Raw genomic sequence first — 20911 nt, 5'->3', positions numbered from 1 at the left:
GAAATAAAAGCTGATTTATACAAGTATGTTTTGAATCATGTTTTAAACTGCGGCCTGATCTCCTCAGACAGGAAACGCCAAAGTCTGGAGGCTCTAACAGCAAATCCACAGTTTATTAGTATTTTAAAATTGATCCTGAAAGACACAGTAGCCGCTGTAAGGAAGTTAAAATGGGACTCATATGACCTTAGTCTACAGCTGCAGTATAATCCATGACTGCACAAACTGTTTCTACGAGAAGGTTGAAATATTACACCAAGATTTCTGCTGTATATATCGATGTAGTATAAAGTAACATAGAAACGAAGTACTGGAGTAAAGTACAAGTACCTAAAAACTTTTCTTTTTGCTCGCTTCCCTTTCGTTGCAGCTGAAACAGCCTCCAGGTCTGAAACTCTGTCTTCTGCTGCATTCAGTAAAAAAGTTAGCACTGCACCACCAGCTGGACAGGCTGCAGTGACAGTAGCATAAAACTACTTGGGCAGGAGCCACAGTTCATCCGACTGCTGCTCCGTCTGCCCTTGCAGCCACCGGGGACTGAACTGCCATACCTGCCTAACAAGGACTTTTATAGAGTGTCGCCCTCGTCCTCTAAAGCGCCACTTCCTTTAGGAAAAAAAAAGAATCTCAGCTGAAATACATCATTGTTAGCGATGCATTCTGTCCTTAATGAACGGCAGTCATAAAAGATTAATCTTGTATTCAGAGAAGAACACATCATTAGTCATTTTCGGAGCAGTTTGTGTAACGGCTGGTAATTCCTCTTAAAACGAGCGCATCTGTACTGAAAATTGATTTATTAAGTATGGAGCTGAAACCACTGCATCCCTGCCTGCAGCGCATTGATATGCAAATTCCATAAAGACCTTATTTACAGTCGACCTGGAGTCAGGTAAGACTTTCAAGTACATGTCAATATTATGCTCCTAAAAATAGCTAATTTGTGCAGCGCCGAGCTAAGAGAAAACAATACTTGAAGCAGCTTTGAAATAAACAGAATCTACCCTGGTGAGCGTCTCATCTCTGTTTCCCACAGCCATAACACGAGAGGGCCTGCTGTAATTTCACATTAACGTCCACTGGGAATCAATTTGGAAATGATGGACGAGGTGATGGTTTCAGTGCCCAGAATGATTTTCTGGTTCATAACTCTGCGCATGAAATCTCCTATGGGCGCAAAAGCTCAAACAAGCTTTGTATGAAGGCACATATAAAACAGTGCGGAGCCGTACATCTCGCTGACATCACAAATTTAAGTCTCGGGTCATTGGTTTTGAGCTCTGGAAGAGGATCCTCTCGCTTTTTTTTTTATCAACACGTCGTAAACGCGGCCATAACGGGACCGACAACATCCACAAACCCACTCAGTCACACCTTGCTCCCCCTCTCTGCAGAGCCTCGCCTCCTCCGCTCCATCTGCTACTGAACCACTTCGTGATCACAGAAACAGATTCCTTTAAGATCATTGTGTCGCATGCAAAAAACACTCGCCGAGGCCCTGAGCGCACTGCATCACCCCCCCCCCCACCCCCCCCCCCACACACACACACACACACACACACACACACACACTCCCTCCTTCTATCAGGTCTAAACAAACGCCTCCACAGCACAGCCGAGGACAAGACTTTTGTGTTTGGTGTGGTGACGGTGTTGGATGTTTCCGTGTGGAAGGAGGTGGTAGGTTTTGTTCCCTCACCATTTTTATTTCCAGTCTCACTCCATATCTGTTGTTTTGTTTCTTTTATTTTGTATTTAAATATCTCATGTGGTCTCTTACACTGCATGGTTCAGGATTTTTAAATACTGTATATTGAGATCATTTACTGTCTCATTTACTGTCCCTTGTTACAGGTTTGGATTTACATTTACAGCTTGTTAATGTTTTGCTTTCAAACATTCTGGCCCTAAAACTACAATCACCTCCTCACGGTCGTATCCCTCCGCCACCCAGACTAGTTTCAGGTCACATCCGTTTATCCAGAGTCACATAAGATATTAACCATTTGTGTGAAATTGAAGTCATGTAATGGCTAAAAAAGTGTTTTCTTTTCGTCACTGTGACCTTCGGCCTTTGAACACCAAAATCGAATCAGTTCGTCCTTGAGTTTAAGTGAAGGTTTGTGCCACATGTGAAGGGATTCACTTGAGGAGTTCTGGAGATAATGCGCTCACAAGGCCAAAATCATGTTTTGTGAGGTCACTGTGACTTTCACCTTTGACCTTTGACCCCCAAAATTTAATCAGTTCATCCTTGAGTCCTAGTCAATATTTGTGCCAAATCTGAAGAAGTTCCGTCAAGATGTTACTGAGATCCACGAGAATGGGACGGATGAACGTACAACCCAAAATGGTCATAAGTCTTTGTAGAAAAGAAAAGACGCCAACCACTTTCTACCTGACCATCTCTACAGGTAACCACTCGGTCCACCTGTTAGTAACGACTCACACTCATGGTAACGCCTTGGAGAAACTTCTTCAAATTTGGAACAAACATTCACTGGGACTCAAGGATGAACTGATTAGATTTTGGGGGTCAAAGGTCAAAAGTCAAGGGCGTGGTGACCTCACAAACCCCAGTTTTGCCCTTGTGAACGCAATATCTCCGTAACACCTTGAGGGAATTTCTTCAAATTTGGTAAAAACGTTCACCTGAACTCAAGGAAAAACTGATTAGAATTTCGTGACTTAATTTTAAAGGTCAAAGGTCAAAGTCACGGTGACCTCATAAAACATGATTTTGGCCTCGTGAACGCGATATCTTGAGAACTGCTCAAGGAAATCCTTTCAAACATTCACTTGGACTCGAGGACAAACTGATTAGACTTTGGGGATCATGGGTCAAAGGTCAAGGCCACAGTGACCTCGAAAAAACTTTTTAGCCATTACTCAAGACTTCACACAGCAAACCAAATGGTTAAAAACTGGCACTAGTCTGAGTGGCGGAGGCAGACAACCACGAGGCGTTTGATGTTTAAAAATCGTTGGATCGTTCTGTTTCATCTCTGACCACACCTTTGCTTTGTTGCACCTGTACGCTCACCCAACAGTGACGCCACTGGGTCCTGGAGTACACCTGCACTGAATTTGGTGGGTGATAAATCGCTCTTTAAATCAGATTATTAAACATATTTACTGAATCATGATATTTGTCGTTACAGGACAAATATTCATTACAGATACTGATACTGCTTTTAACCATATTACCATTTACTGCAGTTTAGCTGAATGACTTTTTCATGCAGTATTAGGCACTTCGTTCTCAGGGATTCTCAGTCTCACAGAGACAAATGTGCCTGGCTAAAGGAAACCTTCCTGCCCTCCACTGATGCAAAACCTGATTTTCCATCATACTGACAAGGTCACAAGGTTATCATTGCATCATTGACTCTTAGTCTAAAATGTTTCAGACTTCCTCCGATAGTTTGAAATGATGCTTTTTTATTAAATTTTACAGAGAACATTAGTTTCTTTTCTCCTTAAACAACAATATTTATAATTACCTTTGAATGCAGGGTTTGTCATTTCCCTTTACTTTGCTGTGACGGTGAACAACTGGGTGACTTGTAGATAAATGCACGTTCTGGCTTACTTCACCTCTAAATGTTTGTTTTTCTTTTAAATAAACTGATTTGTTAAGCTGGATTTCTTCTCTGTGTATGTTTAGATAAGATGCAGAAGGATGCTCTCAACAGACGTGGCCGTGTTGCAGCCCTGGCATCAGTTCAAAGTGCATCCACACTTGTGTTTAATAAGGTGCCCTCCATCCTCACTCCATCACCTCTTATTATTACTGACCTCGCAACTCCCCCTGGTGCTGAGTGAGGTGGATACTCAATGAAGTGCAAGGGGTGAGTGTGCATGATCTGTGTGTGGTGGGTGGAGGATTTCCAACATGTTGAAAAAAAATGTCTGAGGTAAATATCTGAAACACAGAGAGAGACTGTGAGGACGAGCTGTATGTGGAATCAGTGAGTGATATTTGCTCTGTCAGCAGAACTGATTATTTCACAAGTGTAAGCCTCTGCATTGGATTTTTCATTTTGTTTCAGATTTCCTCTCATGAAAAAGAAGCACAGTGACTGTATTAAAACATTTCAGAAGGAGGCTGCACAAGCAACCAAAAATATCCCTACAGGAGTTTTACAACTAGAGATTTAAAGAAACCCCTCAGGGAACGATTAGGATTCCTTAGAGGAATAATGTATCCGTTTTCTGGTCTGGAATAACAGGCTCGTTCTTGTCCTAATTAGAGTTTTTTTGAATCAAACGGACAGGACTGAACGAGCTCCAGCTACTGATGGTTGTTATCGTGTAGCGTTACCTGCAGGAGAGCCAATTATCTGCACAATCAAATTAAATCTAGGAGGTTTCAAAGGCTCAATGAACGAGACCTTTACTGTCCAAACGACCCAAATAAATCTGTGGTGGCAATATGGTGGTTGATCAATAACGGTGACTCGACAGTCACCTCGCCAGGTGCCCAGAAGTCTTTATAAGAGATCGCTGACGTATTATTATTACTCCGCGCCGGCGACAGTCAGAGCTGGAGGCCATATTGTTTTTGGGTTGTCCGTCCGTCTCATTCTCGTGGACACGATATCTCAGAAACGCCTCGAGGGAACTTCTTCAAATTTGGCACAAATGTTCACTAGGACTCAAGGGTGGACTGATTAGATTTTGGGGGTCAAAAGGTCAAAGGTCAAGGTCACAGTGACCTCACAAAACACTGTTTTGGCCGTGTGAACTGGACATCTCCGTCACGCCTTGAGGGACTTTCTTCAGATTTGTTAAAAACATTCACCTGGACTCAAGGACTAACTGAGTAGAATTTGGTGGCTAAAGGTCAAAGGTCAAGTTCACTTTTCAGCTATTACTCAAGACTTCAATTTCACACATAATGTTCATATTTTCTCTGACTCTGGATAAACAGGGATGTGACCTGAAACTAGTCTGAGTGGCGGAGGGATACAACTGCAAAGAGGTGATTCTAGTTTTTGTCGGTTGCAATAAACTGGTCACTAATCCTCAAATTGTTTGTTGGGTAAAATATAAACGGCCAGTAACCATCTTCCTTTTGTTAAGCATCATCATTTCCACACTATACCTGTATATAAATAGCAGCTAATGTGGCTACATTAAAGAAAAATCACCACGATAGTCATTACACTGGCTTGTCTTGATGTTTTCAATACTCATTACTCAAAAGAAATAATGCATTCTTAATTGCTTTTTCGGTAGTAATGTGTTGTTTGACTCATTAATACCTGAGCACAGTAATTTGTTGTGTTACAGTCTCCAAAGTGGCCACTCCACTTTCTCCTGCTGTCAATAAATAAATAAATAAATAAAATCAGGTTTCTCTCATGTGAAATGTAAAGAACATGGAGAGAACAGTGTCGCTCTGTTTTCTCCAGCGAGAGGATGACCTTTAATTATACACTGTATGAAGTAGCGTACTGATGTTTTAAATTATATGATTCAAATTAAAGAGGGGAGTGTCTGAAACTGCTGTAGTTACACTGTGCTCATTATATTTTTGTCATTTCTGGGTGACATTTACTGAGGGCACATTGTGCATTGTTGTTTTTGTTTTTTTTTTTTATCAGGGACCTGATGGAGGAGGAGAGGGTCGTTTTTTTTTATATCCTCGTGTATAGATTTAGGAATATTTTAAGCTATTATTTCCCACCACTTTTTAACAAGGTTTGGTTGAAATCTGCAACAGCTTTGACATTTCTTTACAATATACGACAGAGGAAAAACAGGAAGGTGGAACGAAGATGAGAGGAAAACAAAAAAAGGTTGAGTTAGTGAAGAGTCCTTTTCTTTTTTCTGCATGTGGCCCATAATTAATGGTTGTACAACCCTAATTTTGTTAAATCACTTACTGTTTCAATCTACAAGGAAATTATTGACGTTAACAGTAAAACAACGGAACATTTCTGTGACGCCACCCTGGCTTGTTTTACAAAGAAACATTAATCTGAATGTAAATTTAATGATTAATAATCTGCATTTTACCATTTTACTGCTGCACTGACACATTAATGACATAAACAAACCTTTAACAGATTAGAAATGATGATTAGCTTTAATTCAGTGATTGTCTAGTGCTAAACAGATCTCTAAATCAGTTCCGGAGGGACGGCAGATCTTACTCCGCTGGTTTGGGATTTGATGGCGGTGGGTGATTACGATTGGGGAATGGACCTTTAAGGGAGAAACAGAAGAAAAGCTTCACTTTCTTTTGGTTTATAGAATGAATCTTTCTCTGTCCGTGCCGGCGACACTGAGCAGCCATATTGTTTTCGGGTTGTAAGTCCCACTATCACGGACAACTCAGTTACAACTTGACGGAACTTCTTCAAATTTGACCCAAACCTTCACTAGGCCTCAACGATGAACTGATTAGAATTTTCAGGGGTCAAAGGCCAAGGTCACGGTGAGGTCACAAAACATAATTTTCGCCTTGTGAAAGCGACATCTTCAGAACTCCTCAAGGGAATCCCTTCAAATTCGGTACAAACATTCACTTGGACTCAATAATGAACTGATTAGATTTTGGTGTTCAAAGGACAAAGGTCAAAGTCAGTGTGACCTCACAAAACACTTTTTAGCCATTGCTCAAGACAACAAATAGTTAATATCTAATACGACTCTGGATAAGCTAACTGTAATTTTCCTGGGTTACAGTGTGAAGGTCAGGGACACTTGTGGATTTGATGTCATTCATGTCTAAGAAGTGAAACGTTGCTTTGTGTTTTTACTGCTGAGGACGTCCAAACAAACTCCCACTAAGGTATTGTTCTGTCACAGCTGATTACTTGTCTGTAATCTGCAGCGTCGACAGAAATTAAGTGGTTTTCTCTCCGATCTCCATCGACTGAACTGTTGTGGGACACGATAAAAGGATAACGGACTACGTAAATGAATTCACTTCTAAACCGGGGCGGTATTCTCTTTTAAGTGCTGCCTTTACTTAATTAAATATCAAAGTAACGGCAGAAACAATGGATATTAATGATGTTTGGTTTTCCTGTTTACTCACAGGGGAAATTAGATGTAGTATCGCAGCTGAAGCGCAGAGCTAAACATCTATTTCAGGGTTGTCAAAGAAATATTTAATAATTAAGGCTGCAGCTAACGATTATGTTCATTATTGATCAATCAATCGTTTAGTCTGTTAAATTTCGGAAGAGAGAAAAAGAAATATCAATCCCACTTCCAAGGTGACAGCTTCAAATATCTTGTTAGAGAAGATATTAAGTTTACGGTAAAATAAAACTGGGAAACAGACAATCTTAATCTTTGAGAGACAAGAAAACAGCTTTTATTTTGGTAATTTTTGCTTGATTGATCATGAATTGATGTTAAAAAAAAACTGTATTTAGGTGCAGAGACATTGTGGAGAAACTATATCTAGGAAGTAAATTCACACATTTTGGATGTAAACTCTTATTTGTGACTCACACCTGTGCAGGCTCAGGTGAAATCTTTCCATTTCTGGTCACGTGGGGATTAAAATGACTGAAAATAAGGATAAGGATAAGGATTTCTGACAGGAATAGTTTCTAAAGGTAAAACAGCCAGTGTTTTGGTGGGTGGGATGATTTTATCTGAAAATTGTAAACACACCACGTTGCTTCAGGAGTGAATGGAGAGCAATGCATTAGTTTTTTTTGGGGGGTGGGGGTGTAAGGACACCGGTTGCCACCCCAGCAGTGATGATGAAGGGCAGAGGAGGCTCGGGCTGAGAGACTGCAGCACGGCGCGCAGTGACCGGCTGCATCCACTGGGGGAGGACCGAGCACCGCCTGCACGCGCTGCAGTACATGAATGACTTTCTCACCGAGGCTCTCCATCATCACACACACACAATGGGAGGGATACAGGAATATAGGTAGGGCTACAGCGGCAGACAGACAGATGTGTGATGCTCAGACTCAACCATGGGGCCATTTCCCTTCGCCTGCGTGAAGGTAAACTTTTACCCCCCCTCGCATCTTTTCGCCGTGACCGTGCGGAGCTGTCATTGATGCCAACTCGCTGCTCGCACACCTGCTTCTTCTTCTTCTTCTTTTTTTCCCTCCCTTAAATAATTATCGCTGCCGAAACACCGGGAGCGATGCAGCACAAACGGGGGCTGAAGTGGCGATAGATCCTGTTGAATTGAGACAAGACGTCGAGACGCAGCCAAAAAAGTGTCCTCCTCAGAGTGCGTCAGACCGCGGATGTATGTAGTGGATGTTATGGTCGCTGGTTGGATACGACGAGGGATTTGTGATATTACCCCCCAAAAATCAAGTGGGGAATTTGGAGGAAGAACTGCATCCTCACCTACCCTACCTCCTCCTCCTCTTCATCCTCCTCCTCCTCCTCCTTCTCCTCCAGCCGATTTGTTTGTAGGGGGGCTGAGGCGATTTCGTTTGGCCCCTTTTCACATGTAAGTATGAATGTCAGAATGAAGGGAGGCGATTTTAATGAGCTGAAAATTCGTGCGTAATGTCCGTGCGAGACATAAATGTCTCCCCTGCATTCATTCCCAACAGCATAGCTTCATAATAACTCAACAATAATGACAATAATGACAATAATAATATGCCAATTAAGTTTCAGCGCCTCATATTGTAACAGATGCGTAGAATCCTGGACTGTGCAGTCGCCAAAACAACGGACATGAATATGAATTCATTTATTTTCTGCTGTTTCCTCTTCTCTCTCTCTCTCTCTCTCTCCCTCTCTCAGCTCCAGAGCGACACAAGGATAAAGTCTTTCACATCCACCGGAGCTCCATAATAATATAACAGCAAAGATCCAGCTTCTTCTTCTTTTTAATCTCATCACATAAAATGGCAACCATGAGTGACCACGGAGGATCAAAAGACGCATTTGGGCACCAGCCCTGGTCGTGGAGAAATTAACCACCTGATGGGCACCGGAGGAACCGCGGGGAGACTGTTTTGGTGTCGCTTGTTGACTTGGTGATTTATGATGCTGAACAAATAAAAGGGCGCTGCAAGTTTGACACAGAGCGTCTGCGTAACAGGCGATGCCGCCGGCCCTCACATCTTTGGGTTATGGTAATGATGTCATAAGAGGCCTGAGCCGACACGGGAGGATAGGCTGATCAATATCTCCTATCATGTAAGTAGCCACATGGACTGCACGCAACATGGACCTAATTGAGGTTCGTTTGTTTTTCTGACATTCTCATATTCACAACTGATTGGTCGAAGCGGTTCATGTCTCATTTCCTCTGCGCGCTCCGAGCTGCAACTTTTATTCTCTGGCCCGCGTCCACGTCGCCCTGAGGCGGCCGCCGTAGCCCTCACGGACCGAACCGCTCATTGACTTAAGATGGAGTTTGCCATGGTGGGCGCGGACGGCGGGTGCAATAGTCACCTGCCTTACGGATATGCCCAAGCTCGCGCACGGGAGAGGGAGCGCGAGAGGGAGCGCCAGGCTGCACAGTCTAGAGCGGCGGCTGCAGCGGCCGCTGCCGAAGGTGGATCCGGTGCGGAGGGAGGAGGAGGCGGCGGCGGCGGCGGTGGCGTAGGGGGGTCCACCTCCACCTCCACCTCCACCTCCACCTCCACCTCCTCCTCCTCCTCCTCCTCCTCCTCGAGCGCTCATCTCCTTAACAACCGCCAGCATCAGTCTCGCGCCGCCTCCTCCACGAACGCCAACATCAGCAGCGGCGGTACCGCCTCGCGCCCCTCCTCCTCCTCCTCCTCCTCCACCTCCTCGCAGCCGCCACAGCACCAGCAGGAGCCCGAGCAGCAGCAGAGAGTTCTCAGAGAGCGGAAAAAGCAGCGCGGCGTCGGACGGTGGAGACGCAGCCGGACGACTCTCGGCGGGGATCTGCGCCACTCGGAGCTGGCGCTGCTCGGATCCGAGGAGGACATCATGATAGAGGAGGAAGAGGCCGAGGGAGCCGAGGAAGAGGAGGAGGAGGAGGAGGGGGAGCGGGGAAGCAAGAGGTCGAGCTTTCTGTGTAACATGGATGATGAAGAGGAGACGGTGTCGATCACCGACCGGCGCCCTCAGTCCGGATACGAGAACGTTTACAGCGAGTGCGGCTGCTGCGAGAGAGTCGTCATCAACGTGTCGGGGCTGAAGTTTGAAACTCAGCTCAAGACTCTCACTCAGTTCCCGGACACTCTCCTGGGGGACCCCGACAAGCGAATCAGGTACTTCGACCCGCTGAGGAACGAATACTTCTTCGACCGGAACCGACCGAGTTTTGACGCCATTCTTTACTACTACCAGTCAGGGGGGCGGTTGAAAAGACCAGTCAACGTCCCCTTTGACATCTTCTCCGAGGAGGTGAAGTTTTATGAACTCGGGGAGGAGGCGATACTGAAGTTTCGGGAGGATGAGGGTTTTGTGAAAGAGGAGGAAAAGCCTCTGCCGGAGGACGAGTTCAAGCGCCAAATCTGGCTCCTGTTCGAGTATCCGGAGAGCTCGAGCCCGGCCAGGGGGATAGCAGTGGTGTCCGTCCTGGTTATTGTCATTTCTATTGTCATTTTCTGCCTGGAGACGCTGCCGGAGTTCAGGGATGAAAAAGAGTATCTACAGCCACGACACAACTCCTCTCAACCTGACCACGGATTTACTCCTTTCAACGACCCGTTTTTCATCGTGGAGACGGTTTGCATCATCTGGTTCTCCTTTGAGATTATAGTCCGCTTCTTCGCGAGTCCCAGCAAACCCGCTTTCTTTAAAAACATTATGAACTCAATAGACATTGTTTCCATTTTGCCTTATTTCATAACTCTCGGCACGGACCTGGCGCAGCACCAAGGCAACGGCCAGCAGGCGATGAGCTTCGCCATCCTGAGAATAATCCGCCTGGTCCGGGTGTTCCGCATCTTCAAGCTGTCCAGACACTCCAAGGGGCTGCAGATCCTGGGTCATACCCTGCGCGCCAGCATGAGGGAGCTGGCCCTCCTCATCTTCTTCCTGGTCATCGGTGTCATCCTGTTCTCCAGCGCGGTGTACTTCGCCGAGGCGGACGAGCCCACCTCTCAGTTCACGAGCATCCCCGACGCGTTCTGGTGGGCCGTGGTGACCATGACCACGGTGGGCTACGGCGACATGAAGCCCATCACTGTCGGCGGGAAGATCGTGGGCTCCCTGTGCGCGATCGCCGGCGTGTTAACCATCGCGCTCCCGGTGCCGGTCATAGTGTCCAACTTCAACTACTTCTACCACAGGGAGACCGACAACGAGGACCAGCCGCCGGTGGTGGAGAGCATGCCCCCGGGCTGCCCTTACTTCCCGGACTTTCTAAGGAAATTCAAAGGCTCGCCCTCTGGGTCCTCGCTGGGTGACAAAGCGGAGTATATGGAGATGGAGGAGGGGGTCACTGAGTCGCTCTGCGGTCTGGACAAAAGCCCCAGTAAAGGAAACGGCACAGACATAAGCAGAAAAAACAGTACTAACTCAAAATCCATTCAGACTGACGTGTGATTACAAGTAGAGTTTCCCTTTTTTCTTTCTGTTTGAAGAAGAATATTCCCTATTAAGACACTGTACGCCCAACAGCAGGTGGTCCCCATGACACACGTTTTACGCACGTCTCAGAGCCCCCCCCTCCCAACACACACTCACACACACAGAGAGACACACAGAAACACACACACACACACAAGTCACCAATTGGCAAATGTTCATTCTCTCCATCTCAGAGTAGTTTATCCCAAATCCTCTTCTTTAGGAACAATTATGGGTTTATTAATGAGTTCTTCGACCTGCGCGGGCTTCCGAATCTGACATCAAATCCAAATTGAAGAGAAGACAGCCTATGCATTCGCACTTTATGAGTTTCATCTGTCAATAACAGAACAGATAGGAGATGATCGGTTTTTGTTATTTTTTTTGCTGTTATGCAATAAAGTTAAAAAAAAAAAATTTGTTTGCACTAATGTAGAATTTGCGCTGGGTTTGGGCAGATTTTTATTTCAGAGACAAAAACTGTAGGCCATGCAAGTGGCAATAATTTAGTAATCCTCTGACCACTTAGCTGAAGAATGTTTGAGCAACTTTCACCCAGAGAGCAAAGTAAGGATATTTATAACCCCTCTCATTCGCTGCCACTGACAATTGGAGTCCAATACAGGAAAAAAAAAGAGAAAGAGTTTTGTTATTGTTCCAACACTTAATATTAACAAAACGCTCATTAAAGCATTTAGCATCAAATAAACCAGGGCTAGAATTAGTTTTATGACATCTACACGAGTATGCTTTTCCACAACAGGCCTTGTGTCGTAGACCCACCATGAGAGCTAAGCACATGAATCACCAGATTTAAAAAAAATAAAAATAAAAAAATGGCTGGAGGAAAGACTTGCCCCGCCAGGTTTTTGTAACAGGACAGGGCTCGGAGCCTTGGCGACAAACAGTTTCCCCAGTTTCATTTAAAACCACCTCAAAAATGACAATATCCCTTTACACGGACGCAGATGGAAAGCTATAGCAAAAATGACTCTGTTGTGGAAACTCCTCGGAGGGGGAGTGTGCGAGCAACTTCCTCTCCTGTCCGCTGGACTTCGTGCACAAAATTTTTTTTTTCTCAAGAGGACTATGATTATCTCCGAGCTCAGAGGATCTCCGGGGTGTGGATGTCTTCCAAGGTACGTGGCCTGCAGCTCGCGTGTGACGGTGATGATGAAAACAAAAGAATATCTGAAAGATGGTTAACACATGCAGCACGCACTGTTCTGTGTCTTTATAATACTTCACCTATAACCTTCATCCTCATCCCTCAGTTGTTCCCCTTGACCAAACAATGACGCACGATTACGCGTGCGTAAGAGCGCATTAAATACATGTGGTCAGGTGATGGTTATGCTGCATATCCATCGACATTAAAAAACGCCCTCTCATTCACAATGGCTGTGATGATGTCATCTGCCGTGACATCAAGTCAGCCTGCTGAGAGTTTATGACAAAGGTTTCTGGATTCTGCGGCTCATTAATAGACTGTGTGGAGAGTTTACAAAAGCAGCTTGAGAACAGCAGCTATTTTATTCAACTCTGGAAATGTGCTTTGCCAGTTTTGTTGGACGGTGTATTTACAGCAAGAGAGAAGTGATTTTAGTCCAGAGCTGCCTTGTTTTCGTCTCTGCTGTCTCACCTTCCAAAGCCAGTGTAGCATGAGGACATTGTGACAGGCACATGGACTAAATCATTACTTTTTATCATTCACAGTTGCATTAATCTTTACATGTTGTTTCTCCAGATATGGCAAAACTTTAGTTCTTGCTTTTGTGTTACTTGAACTGGATGTTTGAGCTTCACTGTGCTGGAGACAGTTTCTCTGTGCTCACCTTAAACCTCAGTTAAAGACGTGTAGGCATCACAACATAAAGACACCTGAGCTGCGGTGTACGACTTACACGAGTTTGAATCCTCAGGTGCACAAACAGTGAGAATACTTTACAGTAAAGTACAGCAGGAGGCTTCTTGAGGCCTGAAGTTGCATATTTTATATTTATAGACTCAATGAGGGAGGATTAGTTGTAATTTAAAGAAATTCAAACAGATAAACTGAACTTTTTTTGAGCGAAAACCCGAACTAAATGCAAATTATTATTAAAAGCAGAGTATTTTTATCTCTGGATGGGTATTTAAGGTCAAGGTGTCCAGATGTGCAGATGGGGTCTAAGATACAACAGGTTTATATTCTAAATAAATAAACAATACAGTAAGAAATAAGAACATTTGTTAGATGTGTGTTAAACATCTCTATATAAAGCTGCTGTCATGAGAGTTTTTGGGCTTAAAAACTTTTGGAAAAAGTTGAGGAAACATTCAAATTGTTGTGGAGTTTTGAGCGTTAGTAACAGCATCACAGCTCCATTTAAAAGTTTCCAACTTTTGTCACAATCTACAGACATTTGCATTAATACAGTAAATCCATGCTCACTTCCCCCAGCACATAATCACTGCATCAGCATATAATAATTTATTGCTCTGTGTGTTTGTATCCTCAGAGGAACTATTCATACAAGATACTTTCAACACCTGCACCCACAACCCCCCCCCCACACACACACACACACACACACACACACACACACGGCGCTGTCCTGGCACGGCGCCATCTCCTCTTGATACCTCACACTTTAGCACTTACATAATATGGCTTATGGCAAGAGGCGGAATCCAAAACATTTTTTTAAGCAAAGTGTGTGGGTCAGGCATATTCTTAGGCCTGTAGCTGCTGAGCCGACTGTGAAAACAGCCCGTATCATCCTGAGCCACAGAACACAGCTGAATACTTCTCACCGTTCACGGCGACCTGTTGTCACGTGCACGCCGGAGTCTTTGTAGTGCAGATTTAGACCATATGGCCGGGCCACGTGACAAAGTGAGAGTTATTTATGGTTATTCCTCAAAAGGTATCCCATGCTTGTCAAAGGACGTAGAGGAGACGTGGAAAGAAAGTGAGTGCGTGCGGTAGATGGTGTCTGACCTGGTTGTGTAACAACAGGAAGTAGAAATGAGCAGAAAGTTACTCACCTGTTTGATCCATCAGTGAATAGTTTGAGTCACTGACCTGCAGGTTTTAGCTTCTCCGCTGTGTTTGTTGCTCTGCTCCGTTCCAGTCCAGTGATACAGGACGACTTCTTCTTCTTCTTCTTCTTCTGGTCAGAAAAAATAAACAGTTTCACATGATATTTCAATATTCAGATCTTATGGATTAATGCTCGTTGATAAATGTTTGTCACAACGATCCATTCCAGTGCTCAGTGTAAAACAATAGTAAACTGCAGTGATTCAGATTTTCTTGTAGAATGAACTCTAGTGGTTTTATTTTTATTAGAGCCAAAGCCGGATTACCAAACGTGGGCAAATGCCCAGTGGCAATTACTTTGTTGTACTTTAATTAATTACAAATTTGGTTGGTGATATAATGCAACTCTAAAGCACAATTAAAAAGTGAAAATGTAAGCACCTGAAGGTGGCTCCTGCATTTATCTTAATGCTGTTACAGAGTAATTAACACAGAGTCACGTAGAAAACTAGAATGACCTCCTCGCGGTCGTATCCCTCCGCCACTCAGACTAGTCCCAGCTTAGATCCCCGTTTATCCAGAGTCACAGAAAATACTAAACATTTGTGTGAAATTTGGTCATAATTGCTGTGAAGTCTTGAGCAATGGCTAAAAGCTGTTTTTTCTGAGGTCACCGTGACCTTTGACCTTTGGCCACCAAAATATAATCAGTTCGTGTTGTATTTCAGGTTAGATTTACAGCTGGTTTCTAGGTCTGGACAAAATGCATTGAGAGAATATGTGTGTGTGTGTGTGTGTGTGTGTGTGTGTGTAGTCAGTGTGTTACCTGCAGCAGATTCAGATCAGTGCGCTGCCAGGTAAGAGAGGCGTCCAGGAACACGTGTTGCTGTGGGCGGGGCCACCAGGAACAACATGTTTTAGACACAATCCGATATCTGTTTAAATGAAGCTTCATGTAGAATATTTCCAGCTTTTATCTCTTTGTCAAAACAGCACTTTCCTTTGGCACTACATTTCTCTCAACTGCTGAACTACTGTATTCCTACGCACAAGCGCACCTACTCCACTGTATTACGCCGCAGCCGCAGGTCAGCTGAGTGAATCAGAGAGAGCTGAGCTTCACTTTGTTTTGATGGGAAGATAAACCGCTGGAAATATTCTACATGAAACGTACATTTGAACAGATATCGGATTGTTTCTGTGGGCGTTTGTCTAAAACACAATCTACTGCAGGTGACACATCGACTCTTCATGACTAGCTCACAGAGCCCCACGTCAAATAACCCGAACTATCCCTTTAACTGCTTTGATTAAGGGCCTCTCATTAGTTTGTAATTTACGCTTGTTTGACAATGTTCAAACATACGTTTTGAGGAATGTATCATGGAAACACATTCCCTAAAATACCAACATATTAATAAAAGTTGAATTAATTTAGAAAAGAGCATATTTCACTACATCGTGTTGAGTCTTACAGAGGTGTATGTACCTGTACAGAACGATCAGACAACACCAGACTGTGGCTATCTGCTTCTTACTCATGTGTTATTGACTTAGGCTCCTCACAGTGCACACTGTACACTTGATGTCTCAGTTGACTCTTCCAGATTGAAACAACCTGCTCTGCATAACAGCAGCAGAACTGTGCTGACGACCGTAGGTCAAAGTCACAGCTGACCCTGCTGACAAATGGCTCATTTAGCTGCTCAGAAAATGACTGCGAGCTGCAGCCTGAGACACCCATCCATCTTTTCACATCCACTCCTAACTGTTCAGGGTCACGGGTGGGGGGGGGGGCTGGAGCCCTATTCCCAGCATGCACTGGGCATAATAAAGCTAACATAAAGACTGACCTGCATGAAGCACAAACAGAGGAGTTAAGGACGACCTTACAATAAACTTTAACGACTTTGACATAACATCAACTGCTGTACGCCTTAAAACTAATGCAGGCTATTACAAAAACCTGCAATAAATCCTTCCTCCATGAAGATTATATGTTCAGTTTTAGTTCAGACTCACTTTAACTAACTTTGTTTTCATTTCGACGTCTGCAGTTTGTGGCCTTGTCGTAGTGCGTTGTGTTATTAGGAGAGTTGTTTCTATTATTTTCAGTGTAACACAATAAAATCAAAGAGCAGCACAAACTACAACCTGAAGAATTACAGTTAAGTTTGAATCAGCACCAACTTCTACAAAAGAAAACTGAACATTACAACATTCTTGAAGGAAGACAAGCTTATTTAATTAGATATATTAGATATTTTTGTGTTAGTTTAAGATTGGTGTAGTTAATAAAACAGGAAACTTAATGATTCAACTGTTAGATAAACCGGTTTATTTCACTGTTGATCCTCCTGCCCAAGTTTTAAGACAGTCTCTCTTTTTTTAGCACATTAAAGGCTGAAAACGTCTTGAAAGCAACTGGAGAGCACAGCGTATTTACTGCTAGACCATAACACATGCAGCAGCGACCGACACTGGTTATGAATATGGTGTCGGAAGTGATGAAGAGTATTAAGGTGGGCATTGATGGTGGGATTTAGTAGCAGGTTGTTAATGGTAATAATGGTGCATTGTGGGAAGACTCAGCTTTTTCACATTAGACCTTGAATGTAAACGTAAATCTTTAAGCGTTTGCACACCAACAGGTGGCGGATTAGATCTCTGCTCCAGCTGGAGGTGGGTGGAGCTATGCCCTCCTTTGTACCTGAAGCCACAGGTGTACAGCAGGGCACGTAATGACTGCACTAGTTGTGTTTACTGATCTTGTTTTGAACTGTGAGTTGTTTACGTCCACGTTCGCCGGCTTGCAGCCCTCTTCCTTTTGCTGCTACTATTCTTGCCACATCACCACGACCACCACGTGCCGAGCGCTGGAATAGTGTGAAACCGTTGGCACGACTGAGTATTAAGTCACCGGCATGTGTGTGTGTGTGTGTGTGTGTGTGTGTCTGTGTGTGTGTGTGTGTGGCGGAGAGAAGCAAAACAAGGACCCAAGCATGAAAACATTGCTCCACAGTGGTCAGACATCTCTGCAGGGAACCTCTAATGTGACACCGACCACCACTAAGTGTCCTAACAGACCCACTACTGCTGCTATCAGGGAGAGCTGCTGAATAATTACTTGAATTGTTTAATCAATTCACAGGAAATTTAACAGCTCTTCACTAATTCTGCTGTTTTCCATGTTTTTTCTAAGGGATTGCACGATGGCTGTAACTCCTGTCGTGTGTATTTGCTCAGTGTTTACTAGTGTTATTAAAGGTGTAAATCAATGTGTAGGTGCTCAGACTCAGTCCCGAGTGTAGCTCCAATCATTCATATAGAAAGTTTAACCTTTGTATTGTGTAAAAACAAATACATGGTTAAATGTTAAACAGTTTCTCCGGTGATCCAACTGTAACGATTATGTGGGAAAATCATTAATCAAGCATAACTACACAGACTGGAACAACAACATAATAATAATAATAATATAACAATAATAATGATAATAACAGCTGCTTGTGTGAGAAAAAGAATCTTGAAAGGGATTGTTTTAAGTAATTACTGTAAATAATGAATTCATAGATGAGCCGTCATGCCTGGATGATAGAAATCTTTTCCGTGGAAGTAACCGAGGCAACACGAAAAGAAAACAACCAAAAAAAAAAAAAGAAAAAACAGAGTGGAATTTCATGAGGCTGGAATGTCCTGCCAATGCATTAATCAGGCCTGATAAAGGCCTGTCAGCTCGCCGCGCTGCCAACACACACAGCAGACGATCCTGGCTGTTGTCATCCTGCGAGTATTTATGATAATTGTTGTCCCGTTTTTAAAAAATGAGCCGACCCGAGCTACCTTCTTGTAAAAATCATTAACGGCGGTTCAAAGAGGACGGGGCGGATCCATCAGCTCTGACTCGAGATGAGTGGAGTTGACCCGGGTTATTGCTGAGCTGAGAGACACACAGAGGAGTGAGGTCAAGATAACAGGCTGTCAACCAGGTGAGAAATAACATCACCAGGTCCTGTCACTAAACCCCGCCCCTAAACAAAGATCGTCCAATAACAGCTTAGAAAACTTAACTATTAAAAGTTTTCACACCAAAATACTTTGTCTTTTGTTAACAGCAGAAGTTTCTATAATATATTCAAGATGAACTTATATTTGTTTGTCTTACTGCAGTGTGAAATGGCTGCCATGACATCATTTTGAAAATAAATAAATAGTTAATAACCTAAAAAGTCAATTACAACAAAAACTAAAGTGAAAAGATGAAGTACATTTTGGCAAACTTCATAATTTTGTAATTTTTAATTCTTATATTTTGCACATATATAATTAATCTTTAAACTGGCGTAACTTATTAACACAATAGCCACTTAACCTTATTGAAAATTCAACACATTTATAACAGTAGAATATTGTAGAATATAATAAAATAACTCTTTTCTATTGTTTGCTTTTGGGATTTCTTTCATCAGAACTTCAAAAAGCAACACAAAACTACCCATTACTTCCAAGGCTAAAGAGCACATCATTAACTAACTGCATTACATCATCAACTAACTGCATTACATCATCAACTAACTGCATTACATCATTAGCGCGTGGCGTTTAGCAAACATTAGGAACTCTACACTCGGGGAACGTTACCTGAAATGACGTAACACTTTGGTTCGTTTTCACCCTGAAGCCGGTTTAAGACATTTTCCTCATCATATTTATAACGCCAGGATTAACTGGCTCTACATAGCAACACGAGAACAATGCGGTTTATTTATTTATTTCATCAGTCTTCTGTGTGGATCATCTCCTGGAGAGGATACAGAGTCTTTTCCTGGGATCTGTCTGTAATAATCAACTGTGTAAAACCTCTTTTAAAAAGATTCTCACTTTAAAACGACTCATTAAAACGTCACAGACTCATGGAGCTAATATTACCTTAATTAGCTCAAATAAGATAACGAACGTGCTAATGTTTACCAGCGTCTGAGATCAAGGTTGGATTGTTTAAAAAAAAAGAAAAAGAAAAAGGCACCTTTATGGTTATAGACAGATAATCAGACAACTTGCCCTTTTGTTGACCAATTAACTGATCCACCTCAACATCGTTAATTGCCCGGGGCCATCTTGTACTTGACAAAGACCGTTTGTCACCTCCAGTTTTCCATGTAAACACAGTGTTTAATAAAGCACACTTGGGATTACAGCTCTGGTGTAAGCTTAAACCAGCTCGTGGTTTCCATGTAGCAGTTACATAATGTCCCCCTATTGACGGAGAGCAACCTGAGTCTTTGCACCCGCCACTGTTTCCCTCCTTCTTTCTAATTGGCTGCATCAATCTGTCTGCTGCCCCGGCTTTATTATGTTACTCCATTCTAGACGTGTAGATTGTATTGCTAATTACACGCGTGTCTCCGTGTTGGGTTTCTCTTTGTTTATGCTAAAAAAACAAAACAAAACAAAAACAGAAAACAGTTCATGTTAAATGTCTTAAAGGAAAAAAAATGCTGATTTGGTTTCATAGATTCCAAAACGACGGGAAATATAACATCGATTACAAATTAATATCCAGAATATGATAAGGTATCTTGTTCTGTGGGTTTACCTCGCAGAGGTGTGTGTGGTCAAAACGTTGATTAAGTTTGCTGTCACACACAGACAATCTGGGGCAACAGAGGATTACAGATTTGTTATGGCATTGGGAAAGGTAAGCATTTCAAAGATTTGTCATATCACGTCGAGGTTTTTTTTTTTTTTTTTTCCCCACCCATCATTTTTCAGTGTGCTTCCTAAAATCCCACAGCGCTGCAGCTTTTTATGAACAAGCTTGAGATTTGATTAAATGGAGCAGCTGCTCAACCATAAAAAAGTTTTCTCTCTCCCGCTCCCCGGGAAGACGAGCTGGTGAGCGACGGACGAGCTTCCTGCTGGTCCTGTAAACTTTTGAGGGGCCGCAGATGCTGATCATCAGCTGCGGGAATCAAGATACACACACACACACCACACACACACACACACACACACACACATCAGTACGTGTCTGCAAAATCACTGGAGGGTAAAGTCGATAGACATGCATGAGTTATCTATTGTAAAATGCAATCTGGATGGAGAGCAGGAATACTATCAGTGAATCAGCTGCCACAAATTAACATGAATTTTATCATTTAACCCAGTCTTGGATAAAAAGAATAAAAAAAGGTTTAAAAAAAGAGGATTAGGATGAGCTTCCTTGACTGTGACGTTGGTCACTGCAGGTGATTCACAGCTCGGAGAAAAGCAGATCATGTTTGTGGATAACACTTTGTCACTGTGAGGTGTTAAGAGTATGTAAAAAGAAAAAGTAGGGCTGCACCCGACCAGAGATTTTCCTAGTCGTTAGTTCAAGCCATTCGT

The 20911-nt window shown here is 43.2% G+C and overlaps 2 protein-coding genes across 6 annotated transcripts in view; one reads left to right on the top strand and one right to left on the bottom strand.

Moving 5' to 3' along the window:
• The window catches only part of nr1h3 (nuclear receptor subfamily 1, group H, member 3), a 126311-nt gene that overhangs the window by 26962 nt on the left and 78438 nt on the right, over positions 1-20911 (bottom strand). For 2 of the 3 annotated variants that reach the window (XM_056374805.1, XM_056374790.1), the window contains exon 2: positions 14567-14654. The gene's annotated coding sequence lies outside the window, so the exon portion shown is untranslated. The remainder of the gene's footprint in view (positions 1-14566; positions 14655-20911) is intronic. The other variant, XM_056374799.1, reaches the window with a different exon arrangement.
• The window catches only part of kcna4 (potassium voltage-gated channel, shaker-related subfamily, member 4), a 51393-nt gene continuing 37780 nt past the window's right edge, over positions 7299-20911 (top strand). For 2 of the 3 annotated variants that reach the window (XM_056374758.1, XM_056374765.1), the window contains exons 1-2: positions 7299-8446; positions 8749-12638. In XM_056374758.1, coding sequence (XP_056230733.1) covers positions 9361-11475 — 2115 coding nt within the window. In that variant the 5' untranslated portion in view covers positions 7299-8446; positions 8749-9360 and the 3' untranslated portion in view covers positions 11476-12638. Of the gene's footprint in view, positions 12639-20911 lie in introns of all 3 variants that reach the window. The other variant, XM_056374775.1, reaches the window with a different exon arrangement.

Source organism: Seriola aureovittata, chromosome 1 (genome assembly GCF_021018895.1).
Source record: "Seriola aureovittata isolate HTS-2021-v1 ecotype China chromosome 1, ASM2101889v1, whole genome shotgun sequence".
NCBI classification, from domain to species: domain Eukaryota; kingdom Metazoa; phylum Chordata; class Actinopteri; order Carangiformes; family Carangidae; genus Seriola; species Seriola aureovittata.
This window is presented reverse-complemented; position numbering and strand designations above follow the sequence as displayed.